General features: G+C 43.0%; 1 protein-coding gene across 2 annotated transcripts in view; it reads right to left on the minus strand.

The window, feature by feature from the left end:
• Window positions 1–19,599, minus strand: part of ptprn2 (protein tyrosine phosphatase receptor type N2) — a 771,544-nt gene that overhangs the window by 666,673 nt on the left and 85,272 nt on the right. For both annotated transcript variants that reach the window (XM_052016228.1, XM_052016227.1), the window contains exon 2: window positions 14,517–14,567. In XM_052016228.1, coding sequence (XP_051872188.1) covers window positions 14,517–14,567 — 51 coding nt within the window. The remainder of the gene's footprint in view (window positions 1–14,516; window positions 14,568–19,599) is intronic.

Raw genomic sequence — 19,599 nt, forward strand, 5'->3', positions numbered from 1 at the left:
TCACCCTAAGCCTATGTCCTCTAGTTCTAGTCTCACCCAACTTTAGGGGAAAAAGCCTGCATGCATTCTCTCTATCTATACCCCTCATAATTTTGTATACCCTTATAAGATCTCCCCTCATACTCCTGCACTTCAGGGAATAAAGTGCTAACCTATTCACCCTTTCCCTGTAGCTCAGGTCCTCAAGTCCCGGCAACATCCCTGTAAATTTTCTCTGCACTCTTTCAAGCTTATTGATATCTTTCCTGTAGTTCTATATGAAGGTCCCTCTGTTCCTCAGTATTTGCTAAGACCCTACCTTTCATGGTGTTTGCCCTAGCCTCATTAGTGTTCCCAAAATGCATCACCTCACACCTGGCTGGATTAAACTCCATCTGCTATTTCTCAGCCCATTTCACCAACACACTGATATCTCCCTGCAGCCTAAGACTACCTTCCACCCAATCAGCAATCCGCCAATCTTCGTGTCATCCATGAACGAACTGATCATGCCTCATGAATCAGCATCCAAGTCATTCACGTATATAACAAACAACAAGTTTCCTGGCACCTACCCTTGTGGGACACCACTAGTCACAGGCATCCCATCACATAAACAACCCTCTACCATCACCCTCCTTACTCAATTGCCAAGGCAATTTTGGATCCTGTTTGTCAATTTGCCATAAGCCCTAACCTTAGGAACCATTGTCCCATGTGGGACCTTGTCAAGGGCCTTACTAAAGTATATGTAAATCACATTTACTGCCCTGACCTCATCGATATCCTTTGTTACCTCTTCAAGGAATTCAATCAAATTTGTCAACAGGATCTGCCCATGATGAAGCCATGTTGGCTGTCACCGATTAGTCCCTGCCATCCAAGTGATCATTAATCCTCTCCCTCAGAATTTTTTCCAGTAGCTTCTCTATCACTGATGTTTGGTTCACAGGTCTATCATTACCAGGCTTTTCTTTGCTGCCTTTCTTGAAAATGATGACCATGTTTGCAGTCCTCTGGTCCTCTGGTATGCCACCTGTGTCCAGTGAAGATCAAAAATCTCAGCCAGTTCCCCAGCAATCTCTTCCATTGCCTCCCGTAGGAGAAGTAGGCCATCTGGCCCTCCGAGCCTACTCCACCATTCAGCTAGATCATGGCTAATCTTCTATCTCAGTGTCATTTCCCCGTATTCCTTAATTCCCTTGATGTCCAGAAATCTATTTCTGTTTTGAATTAACTCATTAATTGAGTTTCCAGAGCCATAAGGGGTAGGGAATTCTAAAGGTTCATACCATCTGAGCAAGCTCTCCCTGGATCCCATTCAATCTAACTTTCCATAGCAGCATACCATGCAGAACCTTATCAAGGGCTTTACTTAAGTCGATATAGACTATGTCTACTGCCTTGCCCTCATCGACCTTCTTGGTTACTTCTTCAGAAAACTCAATCAAATTCGTGAGACATGATCTCCCATGCACAAAGCCAAGCTGACTATCCTTAATCAACCTGTCTTTTCAATGTATGTATATCTTATCCCTCAGAATCCCATCTAGTAACTTACTTACCACAGATGTTACGCTTATTGGTCTATTGGTCTATAGTTCATACATTTTACTTTATAGCCTTTCTTTAATAAAGGCACATTAGCCACCCACCAGTCTTCCAGCACTAACGATGCTAAGGATGATGCATATATCTCAGCCCGGGCTCCCACAATTTCTTCTCTAGTTCCCACGGTGTTCTTTGATATACTTGATCAGGTCCTGGGGATTTTTTCTACCTTCATACATTTGAAGACATCCAGTACCTCCTCTGTTGTAAATGCAGACTATCCCTAAGACATTCCCAATAACTATGTCAAGTTCCAATGTCCACGGTAAAAACAGAGGAGAAATATTCATTGAGGACCTCACCTATCTCCTGCGGCTCCACACAAAGATATCCACTTTGATCTTTGAAGGACCCTATTTTTTCCCTAGTTACTCTTTTTCTCTTAATATATTTCTAAAATCTCTCTGGATTCTCCTTAATCTTCTCTGCCAAAGCTATCTCACACTCCCTTTTAGCCCTTCTGATTTCTTCTTAAATATAACTTAAACTCCTCCAGGGATTCACTTAATCCCAGCTGCCTGGACCTGATTGATGCCATCTTCTTTTTCCTGACCAGAGCCTCAATATCCTTCGTCATCAAGGGTTCCCTACCCCTGCTAACCTTGCCCTTCACTCTAACAAGAACATGCAAACCTTGAACTCTTGTTATCTCATTTTTAAAAGCCTCCCACATGCCGACGTCCCTTTGCCCTCAAACAACCTACTCATGGTAAAAACCAACACACTATTTGCCCTCTTGGTGCACCTGCATGCTGGCCTTCAGAGACTTGAGCCTGGGTCATTTTGAATATCAACACTACCCAATCTCTCTCCATTTCACACATTTTCTGTTATGTTCATCAAAGCGGATCACCTCATATTTTTCAACATTATATGTTGGGGAAGGATAGTGGCTGTTGAGGATGGGACGGGGAAGGTTAGAGTGTGCATGGGCAAGATTGCTATGAAGAAGAAACATACCTGCCCCCTCAAATTCTCCGAGTAAGATTGAGTCTGTTAACTGATGGTGAAGCAGGCCAAAACCACCCAGGCAAGTTCTGCTTTCAAGCCATTTGTGGGCCTTTTATGTACAGCAGAGTGTTCGGCAGGTGATGTCAACTCAGCGTCATCTGCTGTTTGATGTCCCTGAGCTTCCAGCAGTCTCTGTACGTACAATGGCAGAGCACACAGTGGCCCAAACCTGAAGCTCAGTCTGGCCAGGAGTCATCAGGTGATGGTGTCCTATGCCTTTGTTTATCCACAAGTGTTTTTTGAGCTTCTATCCGAGGTCACACTCAAGTACCTCAGACAGGGATTATGATAGACCCACTGGACATCTGAGTTGACATTAAGATTATATTTTGGAGAACGTATTTAAATTACCACAGTCTTGTAGGCACTACAAAGGTGTTGGTTCATAGGTCTCCAGCCATCTCACCTGATTAACTAGGGAGTGAGTGCCAGACTGTGCTCACTCCCTTTCCCCACCTAACTCTCTCCTGTTTCCTGTTCTTTCAACCTCGGTGGTGTTCTGTGCTATGGAGCCCGGGTCAACTCACACAAAATGCTGGAGGAACTCAGCAGGTCAGGCAGCATCTATGGAGGGAAGTAAACAGTTGACGTTTCGGGTCGAGACCCTTCACCAGGACTGGAAAGGAAGAGGGCAGAAGCCAGAATGAGTTCGGGGGAGGGGGAGGAGCACAGGCTGGCAGGCGATAGGTGAGTCCAGGTGAGAGGGAGAAGGTAGGTGGGTGGGGGGGGGGGGGTGAAAGTGGATTTTGTGGCGTGTGGGGTGTCTGTTGTACAAATAAACATTTCCAATCACTGGGTGAAAAGCCCCATGTCAGTAAAGGAAAAACCCAGGCACAAGGGACTGCAGATGCTGGAATCTGGAGCAACAGATAACCCGCTGGAGGAACTCAGCAGGTCGAGCAGCGTCAGTGGGGGGAAAGGAATTGTTAACATTTCGGGTCGAAACCCTGCATCAAGACTCAGAGTAGAGAGGGGAAGCAGCCAGAATGGAAAAATCCAGACCTTAGTGTGTCCTCTTTTGCCTAACTTTTAACGAGGAGTAACAACAGCCACCAATGGTTAGTTGGTCCTTCCAATTTTTTTAAGTCTTACATAAACCTATTACTTTGGGAGTGCTTACACAGGATTATCTGGAGCTCAGCGGTTACAGTAAAAATGATGCCTACACTGAAGTCACACAGCTCCTTTGCAAAAGTAATTTATGTTTCTCTTAGCTGTTCTTTTGCAGCCACAGTGAGAGTCACTGAACTTCAGAGTCATTAATTTTGAACCAGCATAGGTTGCTGGAGATACAAACTGTCAGCTTCCCTGAGGGCGAAGCAAGAATTTTCAGTGAGTTACAGTTACTAAAGTAGCAGGGAATGATCACCTCCAACAAGAGTCCAACCATCTCCCTTTGACATTCAGTTGCCCACACCCCCCAACCCCATCAACATCCTGAGGAGGGTCACTGACCACAAACAAGATGGAATAGCCACAGAAGTACTATGGTTACAAAGGAGGTCAGAGGCTGGGTATCCTGCAGTGAGTGAGTCACCTCAGAATCAGAATCAGAATCAGGTTTATTATCTCTGACATATGTCGTGAAATTTGTCGTTTTGCGGCAGCAGTATAGTGCAAGACATAAAGACTTAAAAATTACTATAAGTTACAAAAATAAATAAATAGTGCAAAAGAGGAATAATGAGGTAGTGTTCATGGGTTCGTGGACTGTTCAGAAATCTGATGGCGGAGGGGAAGAAGCTGTTCATGAAATGTTGAGTGTGGGTCTTCAGGCTCCTGTACCTTCTCCCCGATGGTACTAACGTGAAGAGGGCAAGTCCTGGGTGGTGACGATCCTTAATGATGGATGCTGCCTCCTTGAGGCACCGCCTCTCAAAGTTGACTTCTCAAGACCTTTCCACTATCTACAAAGTACAAGGCAGATGCTTGATAGAATACTCTTCATTACCCTTGGTGAGTGCAGCTCCATCAACTTTCAAGAGGCTCAACACCATCTAGGACAAAGCAGTCTGCTTGATCATGGCAGCCACTTGTATTATTCATTCCCTCCAACACCAGTGCACACTGGCTGCAGTGTGTAGCCCCTACAAAATGCACTGCAGATACTTCCTAGGCTACCGACACATGACTTCCACCAACAAGAAGGACAACATCTCCAAACACATGACCTCTACTAACAAGAGGGATAAAGACAGCCGTAACATGAGAACATTACCCAAAGGTTGCCCTCCAGAACACAGACCATTCTGACTTGGAAATATATTACCATTCCTTCATCATTGTTGGATCTAAATCCTGGAACACCCTCTCCAACAGCACTGTAGGAGAACCCTCACTAGAAGGACTGCAGTAGTTCAAAAAGGCAGCTCATCACTGGCTTCTCAAGGGCAATTAGGAATGGGCAATAAATGCTGGTCTTGCCAGCTGAAGCCTAGATCCCAAATTATGAATCAATAAGAAAGGAAACTTCATTACTTGTCTGTGACAAATCAGTTGATCACATATTTAAGTGTCAGTAAAGTTAACACGATATTTGACTCTTATAGCTTATCTTGGAACAATTCCCACTTCTACCTTGGGTCAAAAGAAAAAAATAAGATTTGCATTTATGTAGCAACCTTCACTTCTTTTTCAGGACATTCAGGTATTGTCAAAATGCAGTGATCCTTTAAGTTGATCTCAGCAAAAAATCTCAACAAGCAAAGTCAAGATGACCAAAGCAGTTACATTAAATGGGATAAATATTGGTCACATCACCTGTGATAACTATATTGCTCCCCACAGATCCCCATGATCTTTTACACCCACCCTAGGGAGCAGATAAGGCCTTGGTTTAACATCTCATCTCTCACACACAATAAACAGTCATTTGTTCACACCCAACCACCAAATGTGAGCCATGCTTAATCCTGCTCTCCACTCTGGAACTTCCTGTCGAATGCATGAAATTTATTTTTATGCTCAGACTCCTCCAATGCTCCATTGGTCTCCGGAAAACACCTCCATTCTCTCCCTCACCTACTGGATATGTTACCATCTTTTTGCCATCATTACACCTCCCACTTTCACCCCCCCCCCCCAACCCTTCACCGGATGTCCACCTTCACTACCCCATCATCTCATACACGTTCACCACCTCACCAAAACCCTCACCTTCACCACTTCATTAATCCCATCTACAAACCCTCACCAAACCTCAAACCCCTAACTGCTCTCCTTCACCAATCCCCTAACTCCTTCCCTTCACCAATTCCCCTACCTTCACCCTTCACCAAACCCCAACCCCTTGACCTCCCCTCTACCGATCCACATTCACCCACGTCCAACTTCTTCCCTTCTCCAAATCCCCACCTTCACCCCCCTCAATCACCTCCTGTAACCATCATCTCTCCACTATACCTCAAATACCTCATCACCATCCTCTCAGCTTCACCCTTCAACAACGTGCCCCCACCTTCGCCCCCTCACCATCCCATTTACTTTCACACCCCCACCTTCAACCCCTCACTGGTCCTCCATCTTCATCCCCACACCCGCCCCTACACCCTCTCACCTCCATGCACCTTCACCCCCTCACCCACCCCAATCACCCCCTTAGCCTCAGTTCCTCACCTGACCTCCCTTCAACCTCTCTTCGAAGGACCAAGTCTCTGGTGAAGTGGTGCCAGGTAGGTTAGAACATCATTGGATCTGCCACCTTAAAGATCGGTGTAAAATTATACTCGTGTTGGCATGAACCTGATAAACAGGAGAACCTCGTTCCCTGCCAGAATACAATACAACTTTGGCCTGTTTTTACTGCTAATGGTAAACCTCCCTGCCATGTGTTGTGGCTACAGGCGATGACCAACTTGCCAAATCCCCACGTCTCTGATTCTGACACTCACTCTCCACTCATTGACACTGATTCATTGTTTCATCCTAGAATTTCCTTTCACAACTTCTCACTAACCTGCGGTACGATACGGATTTAAACTCTCCACCTCGGGGTAAATCCGGCCCTATGGAACTTCCCTGAACCTGCCTGTTTCCCAACTCCATTGATTTCAATCATCCAAGTTGAAATGAAACACGTATATATTTAATGTCCTCACAAAACCACACCTAAAAGAACAGAAAAAGACTTACTTATGTTTCTCAGTCCAGGTGCTTGCTGAATATTAATAAACTCGACATAAACTTGCATGTCTTCCATTCCCCAAAGTAAGCTGTGCTATGCAAAGGGCGGTATCAAGTTCAAGTCATGGAATTTTCCAGCAAAAAGTGAGGAGTTTGATAATATTAATTTAACTGCAAAAGCAGCAATTAACCCTCTGATCCTAGGCTTTCCCTCAATCTCTTCCTTGGCCTGTAAACAACCCCAGTGATCCTAATGTACAGATTGATAATCTGTGCCAATTATTTTCACTCAGGCTCTTGGTTTCTCTTTGTTCTTGCAAAGTGTCTTCAAAATTCAGACCAGTGCAACTGAAATAATAGTTTGCAAAATCATCCTTTGCATTTAATCTTCTCCAGTGATGCAGCACTTATCATAAAGTCCAATGTATACGTCAATTTTTGAGATATGTTTTTAAAAGTTCCAAGACATGGTGGGAGGTGAGGGTGAATTTATACAGCAAAGGACATAAGAAAATAGGAGCAGGAGTAGCCTGCAATCATTGATCTTTCAAAAATTTATCCACCTCCACTTTAAATACTTATAATGAGCTAGCCTCAATAACTCTAGGGTAAAGAATTCCAGAGACCAGTACAACCTTTATACAGGTGTGCACTATAGTAGATATTTGCAGACTCTTAGGTGCAGCATCTGTTGGGGCTGTATTAAGCCTAGCACATTGTCTCCAACATCAGGCCTTTCCCTGTCCCACCTGCTGTTAGACTCCCCTCTCCACTCACACCATCAGTTTAAAGTATGAAGCTCCATCAATGCTTTTCTGTCCTGTGAGTCATGCAGCGTTGTGCTTAAGGCCCAGAAATGAGCTTCCTGAGGGATATTAGTTTAGTTTAGTTCTTTGTCATATATACCTTGGTGCAAAGAAATTCCTTGATCACATGAAGTTCACAGTAAACAATATACACTGTAATAATACATACAACAGTAAATATAACGACAAGCTCAAAAACAATGGAATGGTGCAAAGTCTGAGGTGGTGCAAAAAGAAATGCTGAAGTGACAATAACAGAAGAGGTAGAACTGAGGGTTTGAGAACATGGCAGCACCACTGGGAAGGGGATATGAAACAGGTGATTGGTTCAGAAGTCTGATAGCAATGGGGAAGAAGCTGTTCTTGACTCTAGTCATCCAGGCTTTCAAGTTCTTGTATCTTTTCCTGGAAGGTAAAAGAGAGAAAAGGGAGTGGCCAGGGTGGCAGCCATCCTTGATGATACTGTTAGCCTTCCTGAAGCAAGAAACAGTGAAGATGGATTGGATGGAAAGAAGTGATGAGCCCGTGATGGACTGGGCTGCGTTCACCACTCTCTGCAGGTTCCGACGGTCCAGAGCAGAGCAGTCGCCATACCAGGCTGAAAAGCAACCCTTTGGGATACTTTCTAAGGAAGTTCAAGAGAATCCTCCTGGACAAGCCAAATCTTCTCAGATGCCTAAAGGTACATGCGGTGATGTGCTTTCTTGATCACCGCATCAGTGTGGAGGGACCAGGTGAGGTTGCTGGTGATATGGTTACAAATGTACAAAAGAGCTGGTCATTTGACTTCAGGAAAGGGGTTGGTGCGCACGCTCCTGTTTACATCAATGGTGCTGAGGTCGAGAGGGTTGAGAGCTTCAAGTTCCCAGGAGTGAGCATCACCAATAGCCTGTCCTGGTCCAACCATGTAGACACCATGGCCAAGGAAGCTCACCAGAGCCTCTACTTACTCAGGAGGCTAAAGAAATTTGGCATGTCCCATTCGACCCTCACCAATTTTTATCGACACTCTATAGAAAGCATCCCATCTGGATGCATCACGGCTTGGTATGTCAACTGCTCTGCCAGTGACCACAAGAAACTGCAGAGTTGTGGACACAGCTCAGCACATCACAGAAACCAGCCTCCCCTCCAGGGACCCTATCTACACTTCGCGCTGCCTCAGCAGAGCAGCCAGCAAAATCAAAGACCCCACCCACCTGGACATTCTCTCTTCTTCCCTCTCCCATCGGGCATAAGACACAAAAGCCTGAAAGCACATACCACCAGGCTCAAGGACAGTTTCTATCCTGCTGTTATAAAACAATTGAATGGTCCCCTACCATGATAAAATGGATTCTTGACCTCACAATCTACCTCGTTATGGCCTTGCACCTTATTGTCTGCCTGTATTGCACTTTCTCTGTAACTATAACACCTTATTCTGCATTCTGTTATTGTTTTCCCTTGTGCTACCTTCAATGCACTGCTGTAATGAAATGATCTGTATGGATGGCATACAAGACAAAGTTTTTTTTACTGTACCTTGGCACAGTGACAATAATAAACCAATTTACCAATTTACCAACCTTTGTCAGAGTCTCTCTTCCTCACATGGCAGTGGAAGCAGACTCTTTGAATACATTAAGGCAGAGGTAGATAGATTCTTGATTAGCAAAAAGTTGAAAGGCAACCAGGGTGGGGCAGGAATGCAAAAATGAGGTTACAATCAGATCAGCCATGGCCTTACTGAACAGTAAGACAGAGGAGTCAAAGTACCAAATGGTTTACACCTCCGAATTCTGTCTGTTTTAATTGAGACAAAACAAGGTACCATTTCTCTTGAAATTACACTCAAAGGAATTGCACGGAGACTTATCTTTGATAATACATGGAATAACTTTAACATAATAGTTCCCTGTGCCTTCTGTTCTTGCTTCAGTAATGGGAGTAAAGTACTGCTGGTGTTGTATTATGTAGTCAGCAGTGTTTCTCCATGGGTTTGCCAAGTGAATGCAATATGAAATCAGGTTATTTATTACAGCAATTCTTTTTTCTCAAAAAATTGACACTTTTTCATTTAAAACAACATTGACATTTTTGAGATAAACAGCTTCCATTGCTATTTTAATCCATATTAAAAAGTAACCTTTAAAGGAATTGATTAACCTTTAAATGGCTGTGTGCTGTTTTGTTCTCTGAACATTTGTCAAGCTCGCAGTTTTAGATCATTTCTGAACTCCACACCTTTGAGTACTACAGCTCAATCCACTCCAGCTGCGGCAACAAAACTTAAAAATAAGCCGAGTACAGGTGTCAGTTTTAAACTGCGTACGTGCTGTGTCTGGAATTAGAGCCAGCAAAAAAAAATCAAAGAGGAATTTTGTCACACTGGTATAATGTGACACTTTTCACAATCTCAGAATGAAATCCTTTCCCAGCCTGTAATATAAGCTGTGCTTATTTCAAATCAATCAAAATACTACCAGCAGCCGTTTTCAAGTGTTTTAAACCTGTGGGGAAATCATTCCTTCCAGACACTTGCCCATTCTGTATCAGATGCAAGATGCCTCACTATCGGAAGGCTCCAACGTAAGAGTGGAAAATAAGATTCACAGGAGATCCCCTAATCATGGAATAAACCAACGATTCTGACAAGACTCAAAAGCTGGTGAAACATTTCCTAAGTTTATTTTCACCAATTACACTTTCTTTTATTTTCAATGGCATGTCTAATAGATGAGATTATGTATGAATCTCATCCATTAAACTGGGCTGGTGACATTATCTGCCAGCACTACTGATAAGGAAACAAGTGTCCTCTTGGTGTGAAAATTTAAAGGGCACAGACTTCAATGAAATATTCAGCAGATCTATTATTAGTTGTCAAACAGTTCATTGAGATGCTATAATCCACTGTAACTCTAATTTGCAATATGGAAATGTCAGCGTGCCATTACTTTGAAACCCTTTCTCATCTACTCAGGCTGAACTTCCTTACACTGAAGACAATATTAGCAGTAAGGAGTTTATTTGACATTTGAAATTCATTTTCGGTATTTTAATAAAAGCATATATTTTTCCAGCCAATCCCTTTTAAATTTGTGCTGGAATAAAAGGGAGCAAATCTATGATCTTACAGCTCCATTGTGCAATGACGTTCAGCAAGTGGGTCTCACCGGGACAGGGTCTGTGCCTTTCTCAAGATTTGCCCAACACTAACCAGGCCACGTTAGCTGGCCCTTCCTTGTTGCCCTGAGGAAGTGGTGACGAGACTTCCCCTTGAACCATGGTCGGGAGTTCATCAATCCTTCCGCACCAGGAATGGTTGGGAGGGGAAATCTATTGGAATGGAGCTTTGTAGTGATGCTGAGCTTTTTCAGCTCTTGTTCTTAGTGGTAGGGGTCAAAGAACTGGGAGGTGCTTGTTGTAAAGCTCCTTAGTGATGAATGGATTCAATCACTATTAAAATTAGTTTGCAGTTCCATTAACACCCCTGCATCATGACCAACTGATAGTTATTTATGCATGAGGTACAACATTAATACATGAGGAAAGACTGACAAGCTATTCAACTTGAACATGATGGGAGTACACTGCTAAATATACTGTCCAATCACACATGTGCATCAACAAACGTCACAAGACATTAATTAACAAGAACAGAAGCCCAGGCTGATTTTCTTTATGCAGCTTTGAGGCTTACAACCTTGCCTAACCTTGCTGACATTATCTGACAGATAAGGAACCAGTTTGGGATCTCCCTGGCCTGTGTGGCTCAATTACTCAGCAGATATACTCACCAAGTAAAAGGATGGTCATCAGGTTGCTTTCAACATCCTCTTAAGGACATGCACACAGGCTATCCTGAAAGCTGGAGCAATAACTTTAAGTAGGTTAACACAGAGCAATCTACGGCTGGCAAGAGTCATAGAACCACACAGCACAGAAACAGGCCCTTCAGCCCACCATGTTCATGCCAGCATTTTCGGCCATCCAGACTAATCCCATTTTCCTGCATTAGGTCCATATCCTTCTACGCCTTGCTTATTTAAGTGCCTGTCTAAATGTCTCAGATATTTAGTTTGTATCTGATTCCACCACCACTTCTGGCAGCAAGTTTCAGATATCAACCACTCTCTGAAGAACTTTCCCCTCAAATCCCCTGTAAAACTCCTTCCACTTACCTTTACCTATAGCCCTCTTGTTTTTGATACCCCTAACATGGGGAAAAGATTCTGACTATCTACCCTATCTATGCCTCTTATAATTTTATATCCTTCCATCAGGCTACCCTCAGCATCCTTTGCTCCAAAGAAAATGCCGTCCGATCTTTCCCCATAACTAAAGTCTTCCAATCCAGGCAACATTCTGGTGAATCTACTCTGCACTCTCTCCAGCACAACCACATTGCTTCCCATAGTGTGCCGACCAGAAATGCACACAAGACTCTGTGTGGTCTAACCAGTGTTTTGTAAAGTTGCAACATAACCTCCCATCTTTTATATTCTATGCTCCAACCAATATGCCTTCCCCTATGTCCTACCCCCATTTGACTTCCCAAAATGCATCACCTCACACTTGTAGGGATTAAATTACATCTGCCAATGCTCTGCCCATCCGATCTATATTCCTCTGTAGACTTAAACAGCCTTCCTCACGATTCACAACATCACCAACTTTCATGTCATCCACATACTTACCAATCATACCTCCTACATTCAAAGGCAAGTTGTTAATATATATCACAAACAACAAGGATCCCAGCATCGATTCCTGGGGTACACCACTGGTCCAGAATTCCAATCAGAAAAGTGTCCTTTCACCACTACCCTCTGCCTCCTTTCATTAAGTCAATTTTGGATCCAGTTAGCCAGATCGCCTTGGAACCCATGTGCCTAACCTTCTGGACTAGCCTACCATACGGGACCTTGTCAAATGCCTTACTAAAGTCCATATAAATCCACCGCCTTACCTTCATCAACCTTCTCAAAAACTCAATCAAATTAGTGAAACAGGATTTCTCCCGCACAAAGCCATGCTGACTATCCCTGATCAGCTGCTACATTTCCAAAGTACAAAAATCCTATCCCTTAGGATTTTCTCTAATAATAACTACTGATGTAAGGCTCTCTAGCCTGTGGTTACCTGGCTTAACCCTGCTGCCCTTTTTAAATAAAGGAACAACATTAACTATCCTCCAGTCTTCTGACAGTTCACCTATGGCTAATGAAGATACAAAATCTCCATCAGGACTCTAGCTATCTCCTCCCTTGCTTCCCATAGCAACATGCGACAGATCTCATCAGATCTTACAGACATCAACCCATATGCATCCCATGATATCTAACAGCTTTCCACATACCCCTTCCTGAACTCATTATCTTCAACGTGCTTCTCCTTGGAGAATACAGATGAAAAGTATTCATTTAGGACCTTGTCCACATCCCCTCCACACATAGATTACTCCTTTAGTCCCTAAGGGGACCCACTCTTTCCCTGGCTGCACTCTTGGTCCTGATGTACTTATAAAATGTCCAGCGATTCTCCCTAATCTTGCCAAGGATATTTCATGGTCCCATTTTGCTCTCCTAACTTCTTTCTTAAGTTCTCTCCTACACATTCTATATTCCTCAAGAGACTCCCTTGATTCCAGTTAGTATAGCCATATGCTTCCTTTTTTTTCCTGATCACATAGGAACAAAAGAAATAGAAGCAAGTTTAAGCCATTTATGACTGATCTGCCATTCACTCCAGTCATCTCTGAGCTTCTGGCTCAGTGCCACTTGCCTGCATGAACGCTATATGCCTCAATGGCCTTATTATCTATAAGGTCTGTTGATCAATGTCTTGAATACACCCAGTGACTGAGCTCCACAACTCTCTTGAGCAGAGAATTCTAAGGTTCACTACCTTCTGGTGAAGAAATTTCTCCTCCTCTTAGTCCTCAATGACCACCCTTTATTTTTAAGACTGTATACTGTGCTTGTAGACATCTCAGCCAGGGGAAAAAGCATTCTTGCATCTACTTTCTTAAATCCTATAAGAATTTTTTACATTTCAATGAGATCATCTTTTATTTTTCTCAAGTCTCAAAAGTACAGGCTCAATCTTTTTCATCTCTCTTTAACAGATAATTCCCCCAGTCCAAAAATTAATCTGGTGAACCTTTGTTGCACTCCCCCCATCACAGATATATCCTTCCTTGGGTAGACGGACCAGACCTGTCCACACTTCACTGCACAGGAGAGGGTGCAGAGCAGATTCACTGGAATTTGCCTGGGACAGTGCATTTCAACTATGAGGAGAGACTGAAGGGGATGAGTTTGCTTTCCTTGCAGCGAAGGAGGCTGAGGGGGGACCTGATGCAGGTAGATGGTAAGAAGTGCTTCCCCATAGCAGAGATATCTAAATCTTAAGGGCATGGGTTTAGGGTATGGGGTTAGAGGTTTAGAGGGGATGTAACAACAAACTTTCTCACCTAGAGGATGGTAGGAATCTGAAATGCTGCCTCAGAAGTTAGTGGAGCCAGGGACTCTCACAACATTTAAGAAGTATCCAGATGAGCACCTGAATTACCAATGCATAGAAGGCTATGGACCGTATGGACAGTAAAAAAGGATTAATATAGATAAGTTCTTGATGGTCGGCATGCATAAACCATGCCAAAGGGCCTGTTTCCCTCCCTGCTGTATAACCATGACAATATTCCAGATGTGGGTTCACCAGGGTCCTATAGAAGTGTCATAAGATACATTTTCACTTTTACTTGAATCCTCTTGCAATGAAGGCCAACATACTGCTTCCCTCTCTTGATGTTCCTGCACGTTGACCGTCAGTGATTCAAAGACAAAGACTTTCTGGTCCCTCTGAACACCAACACCTTTCAATCTCACACAGTTAAGAGATACTCTGCCTTTCTATTTTTCTACCAAATCCATCAGTTTAACAGCCGTGGTCTGACATCCACATGTACAAATAAATTCAAAAGGTGTTGAAACTACTCACCATTTACACAAATCTCATAGGGGTTGCACACATCAGCTTCAAAAAAGCAGCCTGCAAGATAAAAAAGGAAATCGATTACAAATGCATTTATATTCCAAAGCTGTAGGCAGCCTCGATTGTAAGAATCTACAGAGACAAGAATGTTTGTTAAATGACATCTGACTGTGCTTATATAACAATCTCATATTATCACAATTTTCTATCGAGTTCCCAACTTCTTTGCCAATTTTTCCCTAATGCCTCTTGCAGAACAGAGAAAAGTAGGAATAATTATAAGATGGTCTTTCTGACTGACTGGATGACCTACCAGAGGGATATTTGTCCTGCTCATTCCTATCTCCTTTACAGCAATAATAGATTGGACAACACTCCCAAAATTTATCCCCACCTCCATATTTTCCTGCACATTCTCCCTTTTTAAAGTTGAGTAATGTTCCTCAGGATGGTCAATGCCCCTTCTGTTGTGCCAATAATACAGAAACACATTCATAATTGATACTTATTGTACCCCATGCCTAGATGCAGATCAATAGCTCGCATTTGCTGTGCACCCATGTTAAGCACTCATCAATAAATGAGATTCATTCTGCCGCCTCCAAACATCCACCACTTGCCTGGATAAATACAGCGCCAACAACTCTCAAGGGGCTAAACAGCAGCCAGGACAAAGCAGCCCGCTTGACTGGCACCCCATCAACTACCCTAGACATACATTCACTGCACTGGTGCATAGTGGCTGCAGGGTGCACCATGTGCAAAATACACTGCAATCACTCTGACAGCAGCCTCCAAATCCACATCTCCTACCACCAAGAAGTACAAGGGCAGCAGAAGCATCAGAACCCATCAACTGCAATCTTCCTATCTATCAACTGAGGTTGACTGAAAGATTCAATGCTAACTATTGTCCCGGAAACTTTTTAGATCTGGAACCAAAGGACATTATTGGACACGGAATAGGGGATGTTTTACTCTGTGAAAAATCATTCTACCCGTTATAGTGAGTGGTTGTCATGGACACAGGAGGCCCCTGCTATAAAAGCATATTGTTTCAGTGGTGATGTCTCTCCCCTTTAGAAGCACAAAGGATTCACCAGAGCAATAAATGCTCCAGTAACATTTTAAAACAATTAAGTTTTGCAAATGTACAGAGCCTGGTGTATGAAGCTCTTAACTTTCTCACTGTTTCCACGTGAACTCTGCATAATTTGCCTGTGAAATCACACTCCATTGTAGCTTCAGTCTGTTGCACAGCATGAAGCTTCTGGAGTACATTTGGTACGGAACTGAGTCTAGTTTAATGTTTAATTCAAGTCAAATAAATAAAGATGCTGAATGCATATAAATTACTTAAGCAAAGCATCACTCAGTTCCTTTTCCTATCATATTGTTCAAAGAATGCCGGAGAGAAATCATTCCTTCCAACTGTTGGATTTGGATGGGCATCCTCAGCATAATTTTCAAGTTCCACTGGAGTCATTTTCATCTTTACCAAACCATCTTTTACTTGGTCCCATTGATATTAATTGAACAAACATTCTATAATTGGCATGTGTTTTAGTCTACCTCCCCAATAGCATTTCCCCACAGTGTTCACAGTGATTGCAAAACACAAACTGGTGACCTTGCAATGTCATGGGCACTGTTAATTTTATCCAGGACAATACCACATTTGCATCTCATTTGCTTGTCAACACAGAAAAGTCTCTCAATTTATAAGCAATCCTCATCCTTGGTTTTCAAATCCTTCCAGAACCCCATATCTCCCACCCCACCTTCATAACCTTCCCCAATTCTTCAACCAGCCAAAATTTCTGTGTTTGGCTGGCTCTGATTTCCAGCAAAGTGGCTCAGATAGTAGAGCTGCTGCCTGACAGCTCCAGTGATCAAGTTCAATCCTGACCTCCGGTGCTGATGTTGTGGAGTTTGCATGTTGTCCCTGTAACCTCATCGACTTCCCATGGGTGTTCCCATTTCCTCCCACATCCTAAATACCTTCCTGTTGGCAGGTTAATTGGCCTCTGTAAATTGCCCCTAGTGTGTAGGTGAGTGGTAGAATTGGGGGGGGGGGAAGGGTTGCAGTGTGGGGGGAGTTGATGGGAATGTGAAGAAAATAAAATGGGATTAGTGTTGGATTAATAGAAATGAATGCTTGATGGCTAACATGGACTCGGTGGGCTGAAGGGCCTGTTTCCATGCTGTCTGACTCTATGACATTGGCAAATGTGTCTGCAATTGCTAAGCCCGGTAAGTTCTTGAATTGCCTCCTAAGTCTTCTCACCTCTCTCATTTGCATTCTAAGATGCCCCATCAAATCGAACTCTTTATCTGTCCTTAAGTGGTTCAAAGCTACGTGTTTAATAATGCCTTTGTGAAGCATCTTGAGAGGGCTACGATGATGAGAAGATAAAATCAGTTTGCATTTAAATAACATCTTTAAGGTATTTATCCCTCCCAGGATGCTTCACAATAGCATTATTAAACATTTTAACATAAATGAATATTAAGCACTACTCAACACAACAGTTCAACTTGTACATCTGATGGCTTCTATTAGCAAAATACCAAAGCTGAGTGGACATGAGTCTAGAGGTTAAAACCACACAGAAGCTTGCTTGGCCTGAGGAAGTATTACACACTCACAGCCAAATTATTGTTAAACACAATCTTTAATAGTGGTTCTCATCTAGCACTTTGAACACCAACTCTGACCACACAAGTCCTTTCACCGGTTGGGACTGTAGGTTATGACAATGGGCTGGTCCTGCTGACAAATCATTCAGACCATGGTACAATCCATCAGTACAAAGATCCTTGCTCTCATTTCCAATGGTGCGACCGAAGGCTGGGTCCAGTTTCACTGTTCAGTATTTGTATAATGTCTGTACTTTCAAAACAAAAATCACAGGAAAGGTCTTCACTCCTGTGGTTTTGTCATCTTCCAGTGAAAGACAAGCCCAGGTCAGTAATACCCATCATCTTCAGGCAGCGGAATGAGCCTTAATTAGTCCTTGCCTCATGAAATAATACAAGCTCTGGACAACAAGGATGCCATGTAACTTACTGGCTTATGTCATGCAACTGAAACAGACCTCAAGAAACTCTGCATGAAGCATGAAAATATTCAGTACAAGAAATGATTCATTGTTAAAAATGAGCTCTGGTGGGAAAGAGCCAACCTTGCACTAAGGCTACCATGGTTCAGTGCTATGATGGGGGGGGAGGGGATCCATGTAAGTCTTGGCATCAGGATTAAAACCCAATGCATCTGATACCAGGAGCAAGAAAAAAGCATCCATAAGCATATTCACTGTTAATGCAAATGGCATTTAAAATATCCTTCTACATGAACTTCCAAGCAGTAAGTGAGATGAATGTTTCCAATTTCCCTGTGCGCTCTCACTCAAATGGACTATGGGCCAACTTTTGTATTATAAGGGCACCCACAAACATTAATTTTTATCTTCAAGGAATGTGCAGCCAACTCATTTTACTGCGGTGACAGGCAATGTTAACAGTGCATTTGCTCGATTTATTTATAAGCAGATCTCCCATGGCATTGCTCCTAAGTAGATGGAAATTGGAGCAGGAAGCATAACTAATTCATTCACATGGTTTTATGGTGTAGCTCATGTGTACCCTGTGGCATGTTCCAAATCCAGATAACTGCAGCTAGTTATATATTCCTGAGATCAACAAGAGGATGAACTAGCAGTTTATAATTTTCTGCCTCCAGCTCAGATGTAACCACCAAATTGTGACTGTTCTTCAAGCTCCTAGATTTAAGGTAAGAGATTTTGAGGGGATCTGACGGGGGACCATTTTCACATGAGTACCTGGAATACACTGCCTGAGAGAGTGGTGGAAGCAGAGACGCTGACACCATTTAACAGATATCTAGAGGAACACTTGAATTGCCTGGTCACAGAAGGCTATGGACCAAGTGCTGGAAGATGGGATTAACAGAGATGGGTCATCATGAACATGATGGGCTGATGGCCTTTTTCCATGCTGTATGACGTTACGATACTATGAATGAGACTATTTACCCTACCTTCTCAGTCTTCTCCTATTGTCGCAGCTTCATAAAACTGTGATTAGGCCGTATTTGGAGTATTACATTCAGTTCTGGTTGCCCTATTACAGGAAGGATGTGGAGGCTTTGGAGAGGGTGCAGAAGAGGTTTACCAGGATGCTGCCTGAATTAGAGCGCACATTCTATAAGGAAAGGTTAGACAAACTTGGGTTGTTTACTCTGGAGCAGTTGAGGCTGAGGCGAGAGCTGATAGAAGTTTAAAAGATTATGAGAGGCATAGATAGACAGCCGGTGTCTTTTTCCCAGGATCCAAATGTCTAATACTAGAGGACATGCATTTAAGGTGAGAGGGGGTAAGTTCAAAGGAGATGTGCGGGGCAAGTTTTTTACACAGGGCATGGTGGGTGTCTGGAATGCGCTGCCAGGGGTGATAGTGGAGGCAAATATGATAGAGGCGTTTAAGAGGATCTTAGATTGGCACATGAATTTGCAGAGAATGGAGGGATATGAACATTGTACAGGTTGAAGGGATTAGTTTAGTTAGGTGTTTAATTACTAATTTAATTAGTTCGGCACAACATTATGGGCCGAAGGGCCTGTTCCTCTTCTCTATGTTCTATACGTATATCGAACATGCTGTATGCTCTATGTTCTATTCCAAAGACGTACAGGTTAGGAAGTTGTGGACATGCTATGTTGGCGCCGGAAGCATGGCGACACTTGTGGTCTGCCCCCAGAACACTCTATGCAAAAGATGCATTTCACTGTGTGTTTCGATGTACATGTGACTAATAAAGATATCTTATCTTATCTTACTACAAGGGGTTAGTATTCTCTCCTTTACTCTTTCTTTAATTGATGATTAAAACCCACTATCATTCTGAAATCCCTCTTCAATTTAACAAGCATTTTACATTTGATTCACAGGAAAATGTGGAAGCAAAATTCTTAAGGTAGTCATTATGGTTTTTAATTTGTTTGCAAATGCATGGTAGAAATCAGCATGACCATATAGCAGCAGGAAGTGGGAGCCAACAGTGTCAGTGT

Source organism: Pristis pectinata, chromosome 5 (genome assembly GCF_009764475.1).
Source record: "Pristis pectinata isolate sPriPec2 chromosome 5, sPriPec2.1.pri, whole genome shotgun sequence".
Classification (NCBI taxonomy): domain Eukaryota; kingdom Metazoa; phylum Chordata; class Chondrichthyes; order Rhinopristiformes; family Pristidae; genus Pristis; species Pristis pectinata.